The sequence below is a fragment of the Bacillus rossius genome, chromosome 2, assembly GCF_032445375.1.
Source record: "Bacillus rossius redtenbacheri isolate Brsri chromosome 2, Brsri_v3, whole genome shotgun sequence".
Classification (NCBI taxonomy): Eukaryota; Metazoa; Arthropoda; class Insecta; order Phasmatodea; family Bacillidae; genus Bacillus; species Bacillus rossius.
This window is the reverse complement of record NC_086331.1, coordinates 112,275,923-112,294,753: the sequence shown is the minus strand read 5'-3', so window position 1 is coordinate 112,294,753 and position 18,831 is coordinate 112,275,923. Positions and strand designations below refer to the sequence as shown.

The window sequence follows — 18,831 nt, the reverse complement described above, 5'->3', positions numbered from 1 at the left end:
GGAATGCTACTCCCACCCTACCCTATTAGGGCGCATATATGTGGGAGGGGAACGTGAGAATGCTGGCCGTAAGGTCGGAATAATCTGTCGACAGCTGGTGTCCCGCTGAGGTTTTCTTAAAGGCCCAGGATTCTGATTGGGTAGGTCTCGTACTTGGTAGTGGTGCTCGGAGCAGGCTCCAAGCGTTCCCTAGCCCGATGCGGAGTCGACGTGGTGAGCGACGACACAGCTCCGGTACTAGCCTGGACATCTAGCAGAGGTTGGATAGGCCTCCACCGGACCACGGGTTCACTGGGTGTTTTGAGGAGTTCCAGTGTGATGTGGGAGATCGGGGTAGGTGCCAGCAGTGCTGATAAAGTCTTAGGGCTCAGGACACAGTCAACTGTCTGGTTAACTGCGTGAGGCAGGGGGCTAAGGTGATGACTTCGGTCTAACACCTTCCTGATCAAAGGGGAGAGTAATCCCTTGACAGCTCTGTCGTAATTTTACTTGCTCTGGAATGAATAAAAGGATCTGTAAGCCACTTACATTGGAGTATTAAGATATATTTTTGGTATGAAATGAGTTAGCGAAAAAATGTCTAAAATTCATTGAATTTTAATATTTTTAACTACTCAGCTGATTCATGTTACACTAATTGGCTTATAATAGACGATATTAGCATTACATGTAATTGTATTTATTAATTCAATTGAAATATTTGTATGATTCGGGAAAGACTTCTAGGTTTCGAGCTTAAATGCTGCAGTTCAAAGGCACATGACTGATATAAATACATCACTCATTTCAAAATAAATTGAAAGCACTACACATTTGTAGATACCATTAGATCAATCCTCAAAACATACAACCAAAATGTAATTAAGAAAATGAAATAACTTTTAAAACATAAAAAATTTACTGCCATTTTAAAATGGCAGATTTCTCACTCATTTTCGTTGGCTGGAATCAACGAACTCTAATCCAAGCATTAACTGGAAATTCGCTGTATCACTCGCCTTCTTGGCCATACAAAAATACGGTGTTCAGAGAGCTTAAGATAAAACCACGTGATTTGATAAAAAAAATGCTAAATATATCAGAGGGCTGTCTTTTTCCGCGTTTAATTTTTAAACTGTATTTTTAGAAGATTGAAAATAGTTGGAAGTGTGTTTTCAGGATAAATTTTAGGCATGAAAAAAAAACCGGTACAGATTATTGAAAATACTCAAGAGACTTGCATTACACCTTAGTCTTCCTTTATCCGCCATATAATGCTATCAGTACCGCTCGGATCTCATAGTTTCTCTGAGCACGACGAGATAGACTACGCGGTGCGCGCCAGTTCGGAGCCTTGAGCTTCGGCCAGACAGAGCGCTATGCTCGCTATGTTTGCGATGTTCGTTACACTGTTCTCAGCTGCATCTCAGGTGTCACTGGCCAAACCAAGGTGTGTTCGCCGTGTCCGCTGTGTTGGCGATCCTGGCGACGTCGCCGGGTGTTTGCTTCTCGACTATTTTTCTGAATGTCGCTGATTTCGCGCATGTGCAGATAATAATTTTTTTTTTTCCACGCGGAATTGGGATGTTTGTTTTTGACGTGACAACGTCTAATAAATCGATGAACGCCGGCTGCACACACGAAAAAGTGTCCCGTAACGCACATTGTACCGTTACGCTGTGTCCCGTTACGCTCATTGTACGCTTGCGCCGCATCTATCTCTCTTCCACTCGATTGGAACAACCATCGATTTTGACTTTTTCGAGGCACATTAAACTTGAAACACTCCCATTCGTTTCCTACTTTTCCTATCATCGTCCTATCAACAGGATAACACAGATTGGAAGAAGTTAAATAGAAAACATGTATAAATTTATAGTTAAAATAATCTCTTCGTTAAAGTAATAAACATATTTGAATTAATAAGTGTAAATAAAAGTAAATTTATCAATTAAATTGTAGATTTCATTTCACTCCTTCTTTGTATCCATACAAAATAGTGATAGTTAAAAAAAAATGATTCAATTTTATTCATAAAAGTATGCAATCATTTCATCAATGTTTTGTTATGATGTTGTCACGTAAACTATCGTCCGTAAACCGACTTTATAGACAACCAATTTTTTTATGAAGTTTTTGTTTCTCTCAATATTGTGCTTAAAAATAGTCATGTGGAATAAATCGATGGAATAACATAGAAAGGCAGTGTGTGCAGGACAATGCTTGGGATTTGATTTCATGGGAATGCTATCAAACTGAGTTTTTTTTCTGGAATAATACACAAATTTGGCATCGTCCTTAGACGCAACTGTTTAATCAAATGATTAAATTCTTCTTAATATTTTTTTTGTAGTTTATCTTCGTAGACCTAATTATTTTTACATTTATATACTGTGAGAGCTGGCAGAAAATAATCCCACTGCATGCGTCTCTCCGACAGCGCGATCTAGACTGACTGATCCTCTAAGCCGAGACTACGCAGATAGCTTCGCCATGTTCGCGATGTTCGCTATGTTTGCGATGTTCGCTATGTTCGCAGCGCCACGTGGCCAGACAGGATAGACTAGTTCGCGATGTTGGAGAGACGCATGCCGTGGGATTCGAGTGATGATTCCGACGATGATAAGATTCTGCTGGCTCTCACAGCATGTAAATGTAAAAAGAAATGGATTCATGAATTTAATATAAAAACAAAATAATTTTAAGAATTACATCATTTGATGAAGCAGTCGCTTGTGAGGACGAAACGAAATTTATGGATTATTTCAGGATAAATTGAACTCAGTTTGGTAGCATTCCTTAAAATCAAATCCCAGGCATATTTAAATCCAGTCTTTTCTATATTCATCCATCGATTTATTCCACAAACATGGATATTTTCGTAACTTTTCCATCGACTTGACTATTTAAAGCCCAATACTGAGAGAAATTAAACTTCATAAAAAGAAAACGCCGAGGTACAGTATAATTCCGCGCGAAAACATACAAACACACACACACACACACACACACACACACACACACACACACACATATATATATATATAATCTGCGCATACGCAAAGTCAGCGAGGACATTTAAGAAAAATAGCTGAGAACCAAACACCTGACGACGTCGCCAACATAGCGAACACAGCTTTGAGTGGCCAGTGTGACTGGACACCTGAGATACAGCTGGCTATATTTTACTCACTTAGGGAACATCGCCAACATAGCGAACACGGCTTTGAGTGGCCAGTGTGAGCCCTGAGATGCAGCTGGCTATATTTTACTCGCATAGCGAACATCGCGAACACAGCGAACACGGCTTTGAGTGGCCAGTGTGACACCTGAGATGCAGCTGGCTATATTTTACTCACGGAGGGAACATCGTGAACATAGCGAACACAGCTTTGAGTGGCCAGTGTGACACCTGAGATGCAGCTAGCTGGCTATATATTACTCACGTAGGGAACATCGTGAACATAGCGAACACAGCTTTGAGTGGCCAGTGTGACACCTGAGATGCAGCTAGCTGGCTATATATTACTCACGTAGGGAACATCGTGAACATAGCGAACACAGCTTTGAGTGGCCAGTGTGACACCTGAGATGCAGCTAGCTGGCTATATATTACTCACGTAGGGAACATCGTGAACATAGCGAACACAGCTTTGAGTGGCCAGTGTGACACCTGAGATGCAGCTAGCTGGCTATATTTTACTCACGGAGGGAACATCGTGAACATAGCGAACACAGCTTTGAGTGGCCAGTGTGACACCTGAGATGCAGCTAGCTGGCTATATATTACTCACGTAGGGAACATCGCGAACATAGCGAACACAGCTTTGAGTGGCCAGTGTGACACCTGAGATGCAGATGGCTATATTTTATTCGCGTAGCTAGCATCGCGAACATAGTGAACACGGCTTTAAGTGACCAGAGTGACACCTGAGATGCAGATGCGAGCACAGCGCGCCTACATGGCAGCGGCGAGCGGAGCTCGGAGGAACAGGCGCGCAGGAGGTCGCGAGAGGTGGGTGCCGGCGGTGTTTACTCAGCGACGGCCTCGCCCGGGCTCGCTGCCTGCCAGCCGCGGCAGGGAAGACGGACGCTCCCTGCAGGTAGAAACTAATCCCTAAAAGCCTTGCCCGCACGGCGCGCGGCCGCCTGTCGTAAAAGCGGCGGCCATCCCCCACACGAAGCTCCCGACAGAGAGCCGAGACCCCGCCCCCCACCTCGCCGGGGTTATTAAGAACCTCTGAGAGCTGTAGCGCACCCACTGCAGCGGGTACCAGCCGAGCAGCTCCGGCGCAATAAAAAAGGAAATCTTTTATCATCGGGAAATGTAATTTGATGGATGTCTTGTCGGAAGTGATGCATAACGGTATTTATCCACGAGCCCCCACACGTGCTAACCATTCATTTCTCTTTGGAACTGAAAACACGTTAGAAGTTATACTTCATTTTTTTTTATATAAGACACTGGACTATTTGGAATTGCATTGAAACAATTTTAAATTAAAAAAAAATCAGTATCCAATATTAATATAAACATGAGTATAAAATTAATTATTTAATTTAGAAAAAATATTCGAGATAAATTTTAATTAATAATGAGAATAAAAAAAATCTAAATTTTTATTCTAATTGATTTTTTTAAAATTTATTAAATAATAATTATTAATGCAAATAAATCATACACACTGAAACATAATCTCACTGATATAAAAACACTTGAAAAAAATTATAAACACAATTTATATAACTAATATTGAAAATAATTTTTTTTAATTATATGAACCAGTATTCAATATCAGTCACTAAATTTCTGAACGCAACTCACACGTAGTTCCGCACCCGCCGCTAGAGTCGCTACCGGAGCAGCTACGTCGACTATCGAATTATTCGATTTGCAGAGCGAAAAGTTAAACTGTATAATTAACGTCTCCGATAAAAACGAAATAGAATTGAAAAAATATTAAACCCCGGCTTAGACCTAATTTTAACAAGGAATTAAAATTCATTAAAAAGTTAATTCTACCTATGTGGTTTCCTCAAACGTTAGATTACTATATATTATAAAGAAATAAATGATTGTTTTGCTATTGTAAAGTTATTTTTTAAAACATATGTGAGTTAATTGAAATTAAGTGTAATTAAAAAAAAATTAAAGGTGTTCCACTGCAGAATTTTAAAACACATTTCTTAAACTTACTAACCTTGCACTTTAACCACTGTGCTACGAAGCATGACATAACTATTGTAAGAATATAATATTTGTAATAAACGTACCCTTAGGTGTTTTAAAACTTGAAATTACTCTTTTACTGTGACTAGTTTAGTTTACCAAAAATATTCCAGGGTAGTTTCACTATCATAAAGTGTTATTTGGTACACCAATACGTTTGGTAAAACCTGAAGACAAATGTTTTATGAACGCGTCACATCTTAATATTGAAGTCTTGTTCAGAGTGTTTTTATTATTCTAATGTGATCGTATTAAAGTATTTCAATAGTGGTGCATTAATGAAATTGGATTTTGCTTTAAAAGGTGTCTAAATTTGTTTTATCTGTTTATTTATATTATCATCATAAGCAATAATAGGTAATTATTCAATGAAACATTCGTAAAACAAAGGATGTAAGTACCTTAGGAACGTACAGCTTATTTGAGGTCAAATACTGTGGACATAGTAATGACAGCTAGTTCTGACATTTTCTTTTTTCTTGAACTGTTATTGAGTAATTTATATATTTTTAATGATTGAACACAGTGTAACATGTCTTAAATAAAATATATGAACCTATTTTTAATTAGAAATTTAAAATAAGTTAGTAACCAGAGAAAAAAATGCAAATACTAAAAAATGTTGAAAATTGTACTTAGATCTCCATTTACTTCAAACCTTCATATATTAAACAAATTTGAATAATAGTCACTGTGAACATTATGGATATCTTAAAATGTTGTTATGTGGGGAAACGGGTTCGTAAGGCTAACTTAAATTAATAAAGTTTTATTTGTTACTAATATTTACATTACTAATTCAATAACCACACAAAATGTCTGTTCGCAAATAACTTAATATCCGCCAAGTCTACAGTTCACACTCCTCACTGGAGCTGGGCTCAACAGTGGTTCGCCCCTTACCACGCAACTGTCCACACACACAGTCTCGCGCCACTCTGCCTCACTCTCACGGTCCCGTCGCTCCACCACTCGCAAAGTGGGGTCTCTCAACCTCTTCACGCAACTCGCACTTAACTCAACTCGCACTTTCGGAACTGCCGCGGAGGCCGGCGTCACCGCTTATATACCAGCTGGCCGTCTCTCTGGATTAGACTGGAGTGGTTGTGACGTGTCGCGTCATCCCTGCCCGTCATTTCAAATATTTTATTTAAATTTATTTATTTACATATGGTCAGGTGCACAACAACACTCCATAGGGAGATTGCAAGAAATTTGCACCTTATGCAAGGAATGTGCACCATTTTAATACCAGTACAGCTAATGCTCTAAAGGTCAGATTTCGATGTCCCAAATAAAAAAAAAATTGGTTGTCTGTAAAGTCGGTTTACGGACGATAGTTTAACGTGACAACGTCATAACAAAACATTGATGAAATGATTGCATACTTTTATGAATAAAATTGAATCATTTTTATTGAAATATCACTATTTTGTATGGATACAAAGAAGGAGTGAAATGAAATCTACAATTTAATTGATAAATTTACTTTTATTTACACTTATTAATTCAAATATGTTTATTACTTTAACGAAGAGATTATTTTAACTATAAATTTATACATGTTTTCTATTTAACTTCTTCCAATCTGTGTTATCCTGTTAAGCGATAGGACGATGATAGGAAAAGTAGGAAACGAATGGGAGTGTTTCAAGTTTAATGTGACTCGGAAAAGTCAAATCGATGGTTGTTCCAATCGAGTGGAAGAGAGATAGATGCAGCGCAAGCGTACAATGAGCGTAACGGGACACAGCGTGACGTGACAATGTGTGTAACGGGACACTTTCTCGTGCGTGCAGCCGGCGTTCATCGATTTATTAGACGTTGTCACGTCAAAAAATGGATTTAATTATGACCTCAGCTATGTTTTCATCTTGTTCGCGTTTCAGATAGTTAATACCTATTGATGAAAAGCGTTCACCGTCGGTAATGCCAACCCGACTGAGCTGGTGAGCTTGTGTTCAGACCAGTGGCGTAGCCAGGATTTGTGTATGGGGGGTGTTAAGAAGCATGCCCCCCCCCCCTGTATTAAAGCGGTGGGTTGGGGTACCTCCCCCGGGAAAATTTGGATTTTAAGGTGTAAAATAGTGCTATTTTAGCAGTTTTTGGTTCTTAAATTTAAATATTGTAATGGTAAAAATTTTATTAATTTTAATATGAAATTTGTTTGAGTGATGAATAAGAAATTGATTAAATATTTGGTGCTAAGGGGGGGGGGGGGTTGAACCCCTAACCCCCCCCCCCCCCTGGCTACACCCCTGGTTCAGACAACGCTTCTAGTTCAGACAACGCCCCTGGTTCAGACAACGCCCCTGGTTCAGACAACGCCCCTGGTTCAGACAACGCCCCTGGTTCAGACAACGCCTGTGGCGCTGAAGCGGGAAAGGCCACTCACCTGTGAGGGTCGATCTGCACGAACTCGAGCAGCACCGTGTACATGGCCGTGGGGTCCAGGCCAGACACGCTCACCTTCACCACGGGGAACATTCGCCTGGAACAGCCGAGCAGCTTGGTCACATGTCGGGAAGAGACAAACACTACACAAGTCGGGGAAGTCGGGGAAGTCGGGGAAGTCGGGGAAGGAATCGACCATGATTAGAGTCCCGGAAATTTCGTGGATTCCTCTGGCCTCAGGATAGAATTCAAAGTTATAGGTGTGCTCGACCCATGTTTACTTTCCCATTGGTTGATTTCTTAGCGAGAACATTTTTATCCTTGTTATTTGGCACTACCTGATTCGCTTACTTCTCTTCTAGCTGGACATCGTTGGATCACGGTCGTAGAGGGGCGTGCCCAGATAACTGCGGTCCAATCATGAACACAGTGCGACAGTGTGGAGGTTTGCATTCTAGCTTGCCACTAAATGAATCCGCGAAATTTCCGTGGCTCTAACCATGATTTCCTCCGACCGCGAGTCCAAATATATATATCAACGTGACAATCGTGAAGGGGCTCAGATCAATTGCTTTAATGAAGCGACCCCAAGCAGCCATTGCTGACTAACAGGGACATCATCATCTCGCCAGTAGCGGACTCAGGGACCGAGTACCCGAACTTGGCATCGAACCCTGAGGCCCGCGAGGAGTCCTAGGCCGCTAACCTCCTGTTTAGTGCCTATAAATAATAAGTTTTGATGGGGATTGTGAAATAACTCACTTTGAAAATTCGCTGCGAAGCTTGGCGACACTACAAATGGCCTGAGTTAAATTTAATTTAATTTCGAGGGAAATGGATTTATTTTTACGTTAAACTCGTGTGTTGTCCAGCCATCCTTGTTTTTTTTTTTTGGGGGGGGGGGGGAGGGGTGATTTAATATTTAGCTGAGCAGCTGGCCTTAACTGCTCAGGTTATCTTGTTGGGGGGGGGGGGGGGGGGGAGCATCACGTTAGAGCAGAGCAGGAGAGCGCCCGACCTAACGTAGATACTTGTCCTATGTCATTACATTGGGAGATACGATGGAGACATGTCTGAAATGAACACTTAATGAACGGATTATGAAAGGATACAGATGGAGCATTAGGCATCAGACTTGAAGCCGTTTTTTCCCCAATTTTTTTCCTTATTTTCATATGCCAATGTGGTGGACGTTTGTTTGTATTTGTATAAGCTGTTCTAGCCTGCTTGTATTAAGAACTTTAGTTAAGCTGTTCGGAAGAACATTAGATCCAAATATTGCTGTTTAATATGATTATATATATATATATTAAAAGTCCAAAACGAATCTTCATAATACAAATGTAAATATATGAGTTATCGTTTATCTCCAATTTAACCTCCAAAGAGGTACAGCTGATGCGTTTGTTAAAAAATGGCTGCCATATTGGTACGTGTAGTACGCTGGTCCTCTTCCCCTTTGGCTTTACTCCCCTCGCCTAGGATCGGACCTTATGCTCCATCTGTATGTTTACCTACTTTTTGCCCCTGCCTAGAGACACCATTGGTTCATCGGCAACATACGCCACGTTTCCTCACAGTGTGGAAGTTTTTTCAAACCCGCCAGGAATTTTTTTTTCAAGATAGCATAGTCCACATCCACAGTAATAAATGTGTTCATCTTAATGGTGCAAATTGCTGTGACGAGTTTGGCCGTCACCTGTTTGTTTCTATTCTTCGTCCGGGTGATGTTGTGCCCGTTTAACCGTAAGGCGTCACTGCTAGCTGTGTGCTGGCAGCGCCCCCTTTTTTTTTTTGCGGTGAGTGCGACGCGGGAAATTTTTGTTTGTGAGGTTGGTGGTTGCGTTGTTCTTTTGTTGTCGTGGTTTTGAGCTGCTTGAAACATAGGAAGAGAGAAAAGGATTGAGGTGGAGTGGGACGAGGTGGGTCAAGCTGGAGAGAAAGAGGCCAGCTGTGATTAAGTTGTTTTCGGGGAGTCTTAGAGACGAGAATATAACGGGTAGCGTCTAGGAAGAGTGTTGGGCTTGACAAGGGAAATGGGGAGTGACGAGAGTTGTACGACGCACATCAGAGGTTGTGGATTCGCGGTGCGCGAATAGTATAGCAGTGAGCTATAACATTTTTTGTGTCGTTTTGGTCTACGATGGCAGAAATTCCTGAGGTGGAATTGCCCCGTTTCTCTGGTGGCAGCCAATTCCTGTGGTGGAATTGTCCCGTTTCTCCGATGGCAGCCAATTCCTGTGGTGGAATTGCCCCGTTTCTCCGATGGCAGCAAATTCCTGAGATGGGATTATACCATTTCTCCGTGCCGCAAGCAGCCATTTTCCTGGATTTTGCCTGTTTTTCGAGGAAGGACAGAAATCATCGGTGACCCAGGTTGGAATAGATTTTAGTTTATATTGGATAACGGCCTGATTATTACACAATCAAAATTTAAGTGCGGCGTGACTTTTGAAGAATTATTGTGGTTATTATGAAGCTGTATAGTCCACATTTGATATATATATATATATATATATATATTTGTAAACTCATAAGTTTTTTATGTGAACGTGATTGATGACAATATACAATTTTATAGAATTAATTATACATTTATGTGAGTGTATTAGCCACCAGCATGTTTGTAATCTGCAAAGCCGTTCCTTTTAGTGGCAAATGTGGCATGCTGTGATCTTAGGAGATTTATGTAAATGTAGCTATAAGCCACCAGCATGTCTGTAATCTGCAAAACCGTTACCTTTAGTGGCAAAAGTCGCATGAGGTGATCTTAGGAAAGTTATATGAATGTATTACCCATTTGCACGTTTGTAATCTGTAAAACTGTTAGTTTTAGTGGTGAATGTGGCATGAGGTGATTTTAGGAGATTTATATAAATGTATTAGCCACCAGCATGTCTGTAATCTGCAAAACCGTTACCTTTAGTGGCAAATGTCGCATGAGGTGATCTTAGGAAAGTTATATGAATGTATTACCCATTTGCATGTTTGTAATCTGTAAAACTGTTAGTTTTAGTGGCGAATGTGGCATGAGGTGATATTAGGAGATTTATATAAATGTATTAGCCACCAGCATGGTTGTAATCTGCAAAACTGTTAGTTTTAGTGTCAAATGTGGCGTGCAGCTATTAATATAAATTGTTGTTGTTATTACCTTTTGCACTTTGAAAATAATCCTAAATAATAAAAGGAAGAGTTCTAACGCCTGATCTTAGTGTTTATTTCTTCGAGACTCTCCCTCTTACCCTTTCTGTACTGGTGGGAGAAGAGAGAGAAACTCTCGATCCATAACTTTTTAATATGTTATTTCAATGTTAGTTTATCACTGTGTTGTATAAATTATTAAACTGCTTGAATAATTGTAATGAAACATTATTTTTTAAGCCATAAAGTAAAAACAGCAGACTTTAATAAGAATGAAGTCCCCATCATAAACTTAAACTATAAGTGAAAGAAAACCACTTCGATTCCTACAAATTGTTCGTTCGAACATCAATAATATTGGGACTTTCAATTCCTTGTAAATTTTATTCAGTAACAAAGTTAATGTAAATTTATATATAATTACTTGTGTTTTTATTTAGTTTTAAATCCAAGCTTAAAAATTTTCTATAGGCCCAACTAGTATGAAATAACACAACAAACTGTCAGTAATATGTATTAAATTTGTTACAGCAATCAGAGAAATAAATACATACAATAATAACATTTTTGCATTAGTACAGTAGGTTTATACTATGATGCAATAATAAAGTAAATAAATCAACATTATACCACGATATGCAATGACACGATTTGAACCACGTCTTAGGCAGGCCTTCACGTTTCGTTCTTCACCATGCTCTTCACCGATGTACTACAGACACAATCAACCTAAATAATTAAGTCGTTACATCATAAATGTAATAAAGCTAGTTTAATCACGAATTCTTAATGTAATATTTCATTTTTTAATTATTTAAGTTATCTAAATATATTCAGGGTAGTTTAACTATGACAAACATTTCATTTGACCCACCAATATTTTTGGTAAGTATTCCGATGCCCACAAACGTGAACATTAACGGTTGCACACTTTCATACGTGAGAGTCCGCCATCTTGACATCTTTAGCTCGTCGATAAAGCAGAAAAGAACACTATTTCCCATTTAACAGTAGTGGTACCGCCTTATAGTAGCCGGCAACGCTCGGAGGCTACGACAAGTTAGTACTAGATTATCCTAATTGTGCTTTAAGCAAATATATATGAATACATTTTATTTGTTTATCGTATTTCTATAATATTATTAAGTTAATAGTCCAGTCCACTGACTTCATTATTCAATACTAGGTAGGCTTATATCCTATAATTTTACTTCAAGTAATATTAAATTATTTATATTCTTTAGGAAATGAATTTCCATTAATTCGCATAGGTAGTATAAAATTATTTATAATAGTACAACTACCTTTTAATACGTAATAATTTATAGTCAACAATTGCGGTAAATATGTGATATTAAATTTTTAATGAATTTTAAATGGTGGGCCAAATTTAACTAAATTCATTGTCAAAATCAGGTCTAAGCCGGGGTTTAGTATTTTTCAAATTTATTTCGTTTATATCGGAGACGTTTCATTGTATAGTTTATCATGTAGCTCTGCAAATCGAATGATTCTATAGTTGACGTAGCTGCTTCAGTAGCGAATTCTAGCGGCGGGTGAGGAACTACGTGTGAGTCTCGTTCAGAAATTTAGTGACTGATATTGAATACGGTTCCTTATAATTAAAAAAAAAATTATTTATTGTAAATATTAGTGATAGATATTGTGTTTATAAATAAGGTTATTTTTATAATTTATTTGCATTATGAATAATAAATTATAACATTATTTATAAAAATATTTAAAATAATTAAATTAGAATAAAGATTCACCATATTTATTGATTTTCATTATTAACTAAAATACATATAGATGATTTTAATAAATTAAATAATGAATTTTATGCACATGTTTAAGGTAATATTGAATACTGATAATATATTTTAATAATTTTTGTGACACTATATTTCAAAATAGTTCAGTGTTTTAAATAAAAAAGAAGTATAACTACTAACACGTGTACATAAGTACACACACACATATTTGTTGTATAAAATTTAAATAGTGTGTTATTTGCTGACATTTTTATATGCGAATAATTAGTATTCCAAAAGTTTGAATGTAAATACTGAAATTTAAATAAGTGGCACGAAAAAGCTAATATTACAATAAGAGATGCAAATTTATACAATTATCGATGCTCACTTAGGAATAAAAACACTAGTATTTTCATTTTATATTCATTGCTCGTTGACGTCTTAAATAAATAATGACCTCGTTGTTGGCAAAAAAGTAAAGCTCCAATGAAATAAAAAAATTGAAATAAGCAAAAATGTCACTTCAAATGTGACAGTCAGATCTGCTGGCTCGGTAGTCACAGCTTCTGCCTGGTGAGCCAAAGGGTCACTGGCCAGTTTCCCGGCCGGATTAGGGGTTTGACACTCGAGGGTAACTGGACTCGGTGGTTTGTTGTCCATTCAATTCAGTACTGCGGAAGGCAGTGGCAACACACCATAGAATCATCTCGCCTAGTATGCGCCATTCACGCCAAAGCCATCTCCTAACATTGATGGCTGGGGTTTTGACCAGATTCCAGGCCGATCAGAACGTTCTTATTAGCCTCATTTTAATCTTCATTATTATATATGTAGCTAATAATGATAATAAGAAGATACATGCAAAATCAGCGTTATTATTTGACACCATGGTAGAATCCTCATTATTGTACATAATCATGGTAGTGTCTTCTGCCATATTGCACCTTAGTGCCTTACGACTGAGTCACATTTTTTTGCAAGGTTGTGATTGGTTTATACTTTATAGTCATTCAAGAAGTGCCTAGTAACATGTAATGAGGTAAGGTACTAAATTTTGTACAACATTTGACAGCCTAGAGTGCATGTGACCGCGACTGTTTCCAAAACAGTTACAATAATTTGTTAGGTCCATAAGGCAGGTGTCAAACTTAGCGGTTGAACCGGAGCGGTTACCAGTTTATACTCGGCGATTCCTTCGAGATCAATTGTTTACTTGTTCGATTTTGATAAACTTACTTAGTGCATGCTTGAAAAACCTGCAGTGTGGACTCTACGAAAAATGGTCGAAAGAATATTCACGCGAAAACCGCTGGGAAAGTTTAAGCCACGGTGGGAGAAACGCATAGCGTGACTCCAGCCTAATAATAAAGTACGCTCTCTTTAGCGCGTCTCTTTCCAAATAAATATGTTTCCTAACCCAAACGCGTTCATTTAGCCGACAAAAACGTTCCTCATACCAGCGTAAGTGATAATAGGAGACAGCGCAGGACACAGAGCAGGAAATATCACACGATATAGCAAAGGTGAATGTAAGGAGACGGCGCAAGAACTAGCAGAGGTGACAGTGCAGGATATATCAGAGGAGACGCCGCAGTAGATAGCACAGGATATAGCGCAGGATATATCAGAGGAGACACCGCAGTAGATAGCAGAGGAGACAGGGCAGGATATATCAGAGGAGACACCGCAGTAGATAGCAGAGGATACAGCGCAGGATATATAAGAGGAGACAGCGCAGTAGATAGCACAGGATATAGCAGAGGAGACAGAGCAGGATATAGCAGTGGAGACAGCGCAGTAGAGAGCACAGGAGAAAGCGCAGTAGATAGCGCAGGATATATCAGAGGAGACACCGCAGTGGATAGCACAGGATATAGCGCAGGAGATAGCAGAGGAGACAGCCGAGGAGACAGCGGGAGCAGCCGCGCCTCACGCACCTGCCGTTCTTGGTGACGATCATCTCGTTGGTGAGGCACTGGAACTTGGTCCACAGGTCGCGGTCGTCCAGCGACACCTGCAGCTCGCGCTCCGTGGGGTCGCCCTTGCAGCGGCCGGCCGTGATCTCCGACTCGACGGCTGACAGGATGTGCGACTGCGCCATGCGGCCGGCCGTGCAGTGCGCCCCGTGCGCGCCACCTGTAGCACAGCACACTGCGCATTGTCTACACGCATCGTACAACAACTAAACAAACTATTCTAAAACCAACAGGATTCAACCCACCAGTCAATCAACAGAGCCTAACCTCACTCTGTATGTAATATAACCTGCATATTACCAGCTAGCTTTATCAAACATGATTTGGTATTGTAGTTAAAGATCTCGAAGAAGCATGTTCACATTAATATCATAAACCATATTATTGCCTCTTGGAGAATGCGGCATTAAACTGGAAAATTCCTTCTTGTACCCAGAATAAAACAAAAGTCCCAACATTCCACACATCTCTGTGACAATAGTCTCAGGAAATCATTGCCAATTATTGGTGTTGATTCTGCAAGATATTGACAATACAACAGGGCATGCTAGTGTGAACATTATCATAACATAATCTGTGAAAGTAGTATTCGTACATTTTTGCTTTAGTAATGCATGTAGCATTCGTACATTTTTGCTTTAGTAATGCATTCGTCATATGAATAACATCGAAATACATGGACTTAATATGTATGCGCGAAAGGCAAAATTAGGTAATGAGGCCTTGAGTATTCTTATCTATGACATTTTCAATTTACATTGGCAAGGCAGTGATGTTTGGATAAATCTCCAACAAAGTTGGCTATATTGCTGTAGAAATTGTAAGCATACCTCAATTTATTAAATTTAACTGGTCCCTAAATATACATATATGCAAAGCCTGACTATGCTGGAGTGCATGATTAAGATATCTTGCCAGATATGATACTGTCTAATGAGTGTTATCGTACATTCTTCATATGAATGCAGCCTCATGTTATTAAACGAATTTCCCCCATGAGTCTAAATCATTTAGACTAAATGGCTCGGTCTCACACAACATGTAAATTTTTATTTCGTCAAAAATATTATTTAAGGGCTAGTTATGTAAATATACCTCCATTTCATTGGTTGTTACGTCACAAATAGATTTATTGAAATGAAACTTCTGTTTCGAACGCTAAAAGGGCGGTGAAATAGGTTGCGGACGGTGCAGAGAACTTGGGCCGCGGGCTCCACGTGGCGGCGTGCGGCTCAGGTTGAACCCCGCCATGCTGACAGGTTACGCAGGACGTGGCGTTAGAGACCCGCCTGCGCCTGACGCCGTCCGACTTGCTGGCATCTAGTAAGAGCGTATTTGGGCAGAGGGCAACACGACGGGGTTTGAGGTTATTGTTTTGCACCGCGCCACCTGCCATATTCGCAAAAAAATGGTGTTCTTTCAAGTATTTTAATTACTTGTGAAATTCAGTATTGTTAAACAGTATATGAGTATAGTTTTAGCCGTGAAACTAAATAATTTTGGCCTGTATAGTGCTTTTCATACTTTATTTTTACCGGGTAATTGATTGTCACGAATTATTATTTGATTAACTAAATCACACACCCTATTATAATTATGAGCCAACGAGCGTGTAAATATTTTAAGTCCAACTAAGAATATTTTAGTTAAAAAAAGATTAAACATATCTCGTGCGTGGAAACTTAATTGTTTTAATTTTCACTTTGTGGCAATATTGTTTTAATGTAAAAAATTACTATGAGTTAGGTCCGTGCCGTTTAGTTTTCGCTTCGTGGAGCGGCGGAAATGTTACTCATTGTTCATTCATTCGACGGCAAAACTTTACCAATGCCTATGAATGCATTGCAGTATGTCTATGTGCCCTATCGACAGAATCTGTTGCACTATAACTCAGAAACAAGGTGATATTTGCAGAGCTACAAGATCAGTCTATTAGAATGCTCGATTACATCTAACATATACATAACATAAAAAATTTAAAAACTAATTTATTATAATCAATCCTATCTTTGATACTTGCTAAACGAATTTTCTTAATGGTGTTTTTATTTAAACAGTGAGTAATATTTATTTTAAATTAATCATTATTGATTGATCAATAATTATTGATATCCTGGCCGTTATTTTGAAGTGAGTAATAATTTAGTTAGTTGATGTTTATTTAAAAAATTGTCTTCTTTATATATTTCTTTCTCTCTCTCTCTCTCTCTCTCTCTCTCTCTCTCTCTCTCTGTTTCTGCCATTTGAACAACTTACGATATACTTACGAGTCGAAGTTTGAATTACCAAAAAGGTTTCACTTTATCACATGTACTGAGTTACACACACTATATATAAATATTTTTTTTTTTTGCGTGAAGTCAATTTGGAGTTTGTGTTTCCAGTTGACACCTAGCCGTTACCTCGACATTAGCGTGTGCGTCTCACAGTCCAAAAACGTGCGGTGTAATCGTTCGAATCAGGAACGTGATTCGCTCTATCTTCGGCCAGTCAGTGTTTGCGCTGGCATTTACCGCGGTAGAGTAACCGCAGGATGTCTGTCGCTGTTTGGTCTTACATTTACTAATTGACCCTTGAGTATTATCACAAGGGTTGCTGTTCACAAGTCCGCGGCCAATATTAAGGAACAGTCTCCTTCTAGGTAATGGGTTCAACTCCTTTGCCTTTCCACCAAGTTGGCCCCTCGCGTGGTAGAGAATGCCTGCAACAGTCCAATGCGGTCATCCTGTAGTGTGTGTGAGTTTTGCTACTTCAAGGATACTTATGACGGTACTGCCCGATGAAAAAAATCTGGACTCCCTTTAGCCTGCAATATAGGATACCCGCGCCAGCTGTTTCTTCCTTGTAATTGGCGGCCGTCTGCAAGAGAAGCCATTGCCTTTTTTGACCGTGCCATTCAGGATGCGTTGTCTTCCGCGCTGATTTATCGTGATTGGTGTACTGACAGTTGAATGTACCTGAAATAAACTTGACCAATCACGAAACATACACGATGATAGAGTGTTTTAACTCTAAGCTAGTCTCGAAATCTTTTCGCGAAAAAATAAATGCATTTACTAATGGACTGCCTGATAGAACAACTTAGCAGAACATTCTTTATGTCAGATAGATGATCCCAGTGCTGAGTACCGAGCTTGAATGAACGACCTCTATTTGAATTGGTATAAGAAATGCTAAGTACGGTAAGTAATATATTTTGATAGGTCCGAGCACCGGATTCCAAAAGTGGTGCCTGGGTTGCCAGCCGCCATCTTAGATGGTGACGTCGCAGCCGCCATCTTGGATGGCTTTGCCCGTGACCTTTGATTTTGACATTTACCTCGGAAGTGATTTTGGATGACCTTGGCCCCTGCTGCCATTTGTGTGATCTTGAATCCGGCTGCAATTTTGGATGAGCTTGAAATGGCCACTATCTTTGATTCCGTTATTTAGTTTTCTATAACTTTATGCAATCTTGGATTTCACCATCTTGTATTCTAGAACTTCCGTTATTTTGTATTCCACCATTCTGAATAACGGCATCACCTCCGCCATTCTGAATATCCATAATTAGTGTCCAAAAATCGAGAAAAAAATAATAAAAATAATTGATTTACAATTTTAACACAATTTTAATAAAAAGCTTTTATATCCTGGACCTTGGAGCCCTCGTTTCAATTTTCGATAAAGTCATTTGATTAAAAATGGCGACAGGTCCTTTCTCATTGACGTCTTCAATCAGACTGACCCCCCTCACCTCACTACCAAGGAATGTATATACATATATATAAAACGTCAAACAGTATGGTGTCATGGCAGCAATCTTGGATCAACCATTTGGTTTTCATCTGCTAGAGTTGGTTTATATTTACCTGCTAGAGTGCAGTAGTGTCAATCACCAGATCGTAGGCTGTCGTAGCAACCGCCATCTTGATGGCAATGTTGGCTGCTTTATTGACAATTTTTAGTTATTAACAAAAAATTTCTGAAAAAAAAATATATTTTTAAAAGTTACATACTAATATTTTGATTTATAAGATCGATTTCTGACCTTAGTTCAATCTTTGGTCCATGCAAGGGAAGGTGTTTTTAGCTTAACATATACATATATTTAATTAAATATCACCTCAATTTAACATTTTACTATACAAGTCAAATTCCCAGATTCAAGAAATAAAACAACATATTTATACAAACATAAATAAATTCTAAACTACTACAAGTACAAAACATACTACGTATTTCTCTAAGCCATTTAGATGTTTTTAAATTAATGTCATTTCAGATTATATCTTCTCGACAGTTCATTACGACATCTGTCATACTTGTGCATAACTAAAGCTGGATTGTAGCGGCATTAGTAGCCATGATG

The 18,831-nt window shown here is 38.9% G+C and overlaps 1 protein-coding gene across 1 annotated transcript in view; it reads right to left on the bottom strand.

The window, feature by feature from the left end:
* LOC134528955 (T-box transcription factor T) overlaps window positions 1-14,605 on the bottom strand; it is a 31,154-nt gene extending 16,549 nt beyond the window's left edge. The window contains exons 1-2 of the mRNA XM_063362623.1: window positions 14,442-14,605; window positions 7,605-7,700 (exon numbers count right to left, since the gene is read on the bottom strand). Coding sequence (XP_063218693.1) covers window positions 7,605-7,700; window positions 14,442-14,605 — 260 coding nt within the window. The remainder of the gene's footprint in view (window positions 1-7,604; window positions 7,701-14,441) is intronic.
* Window positions 14,606-18,831: the final 4,226 nt, after the last annotated feature.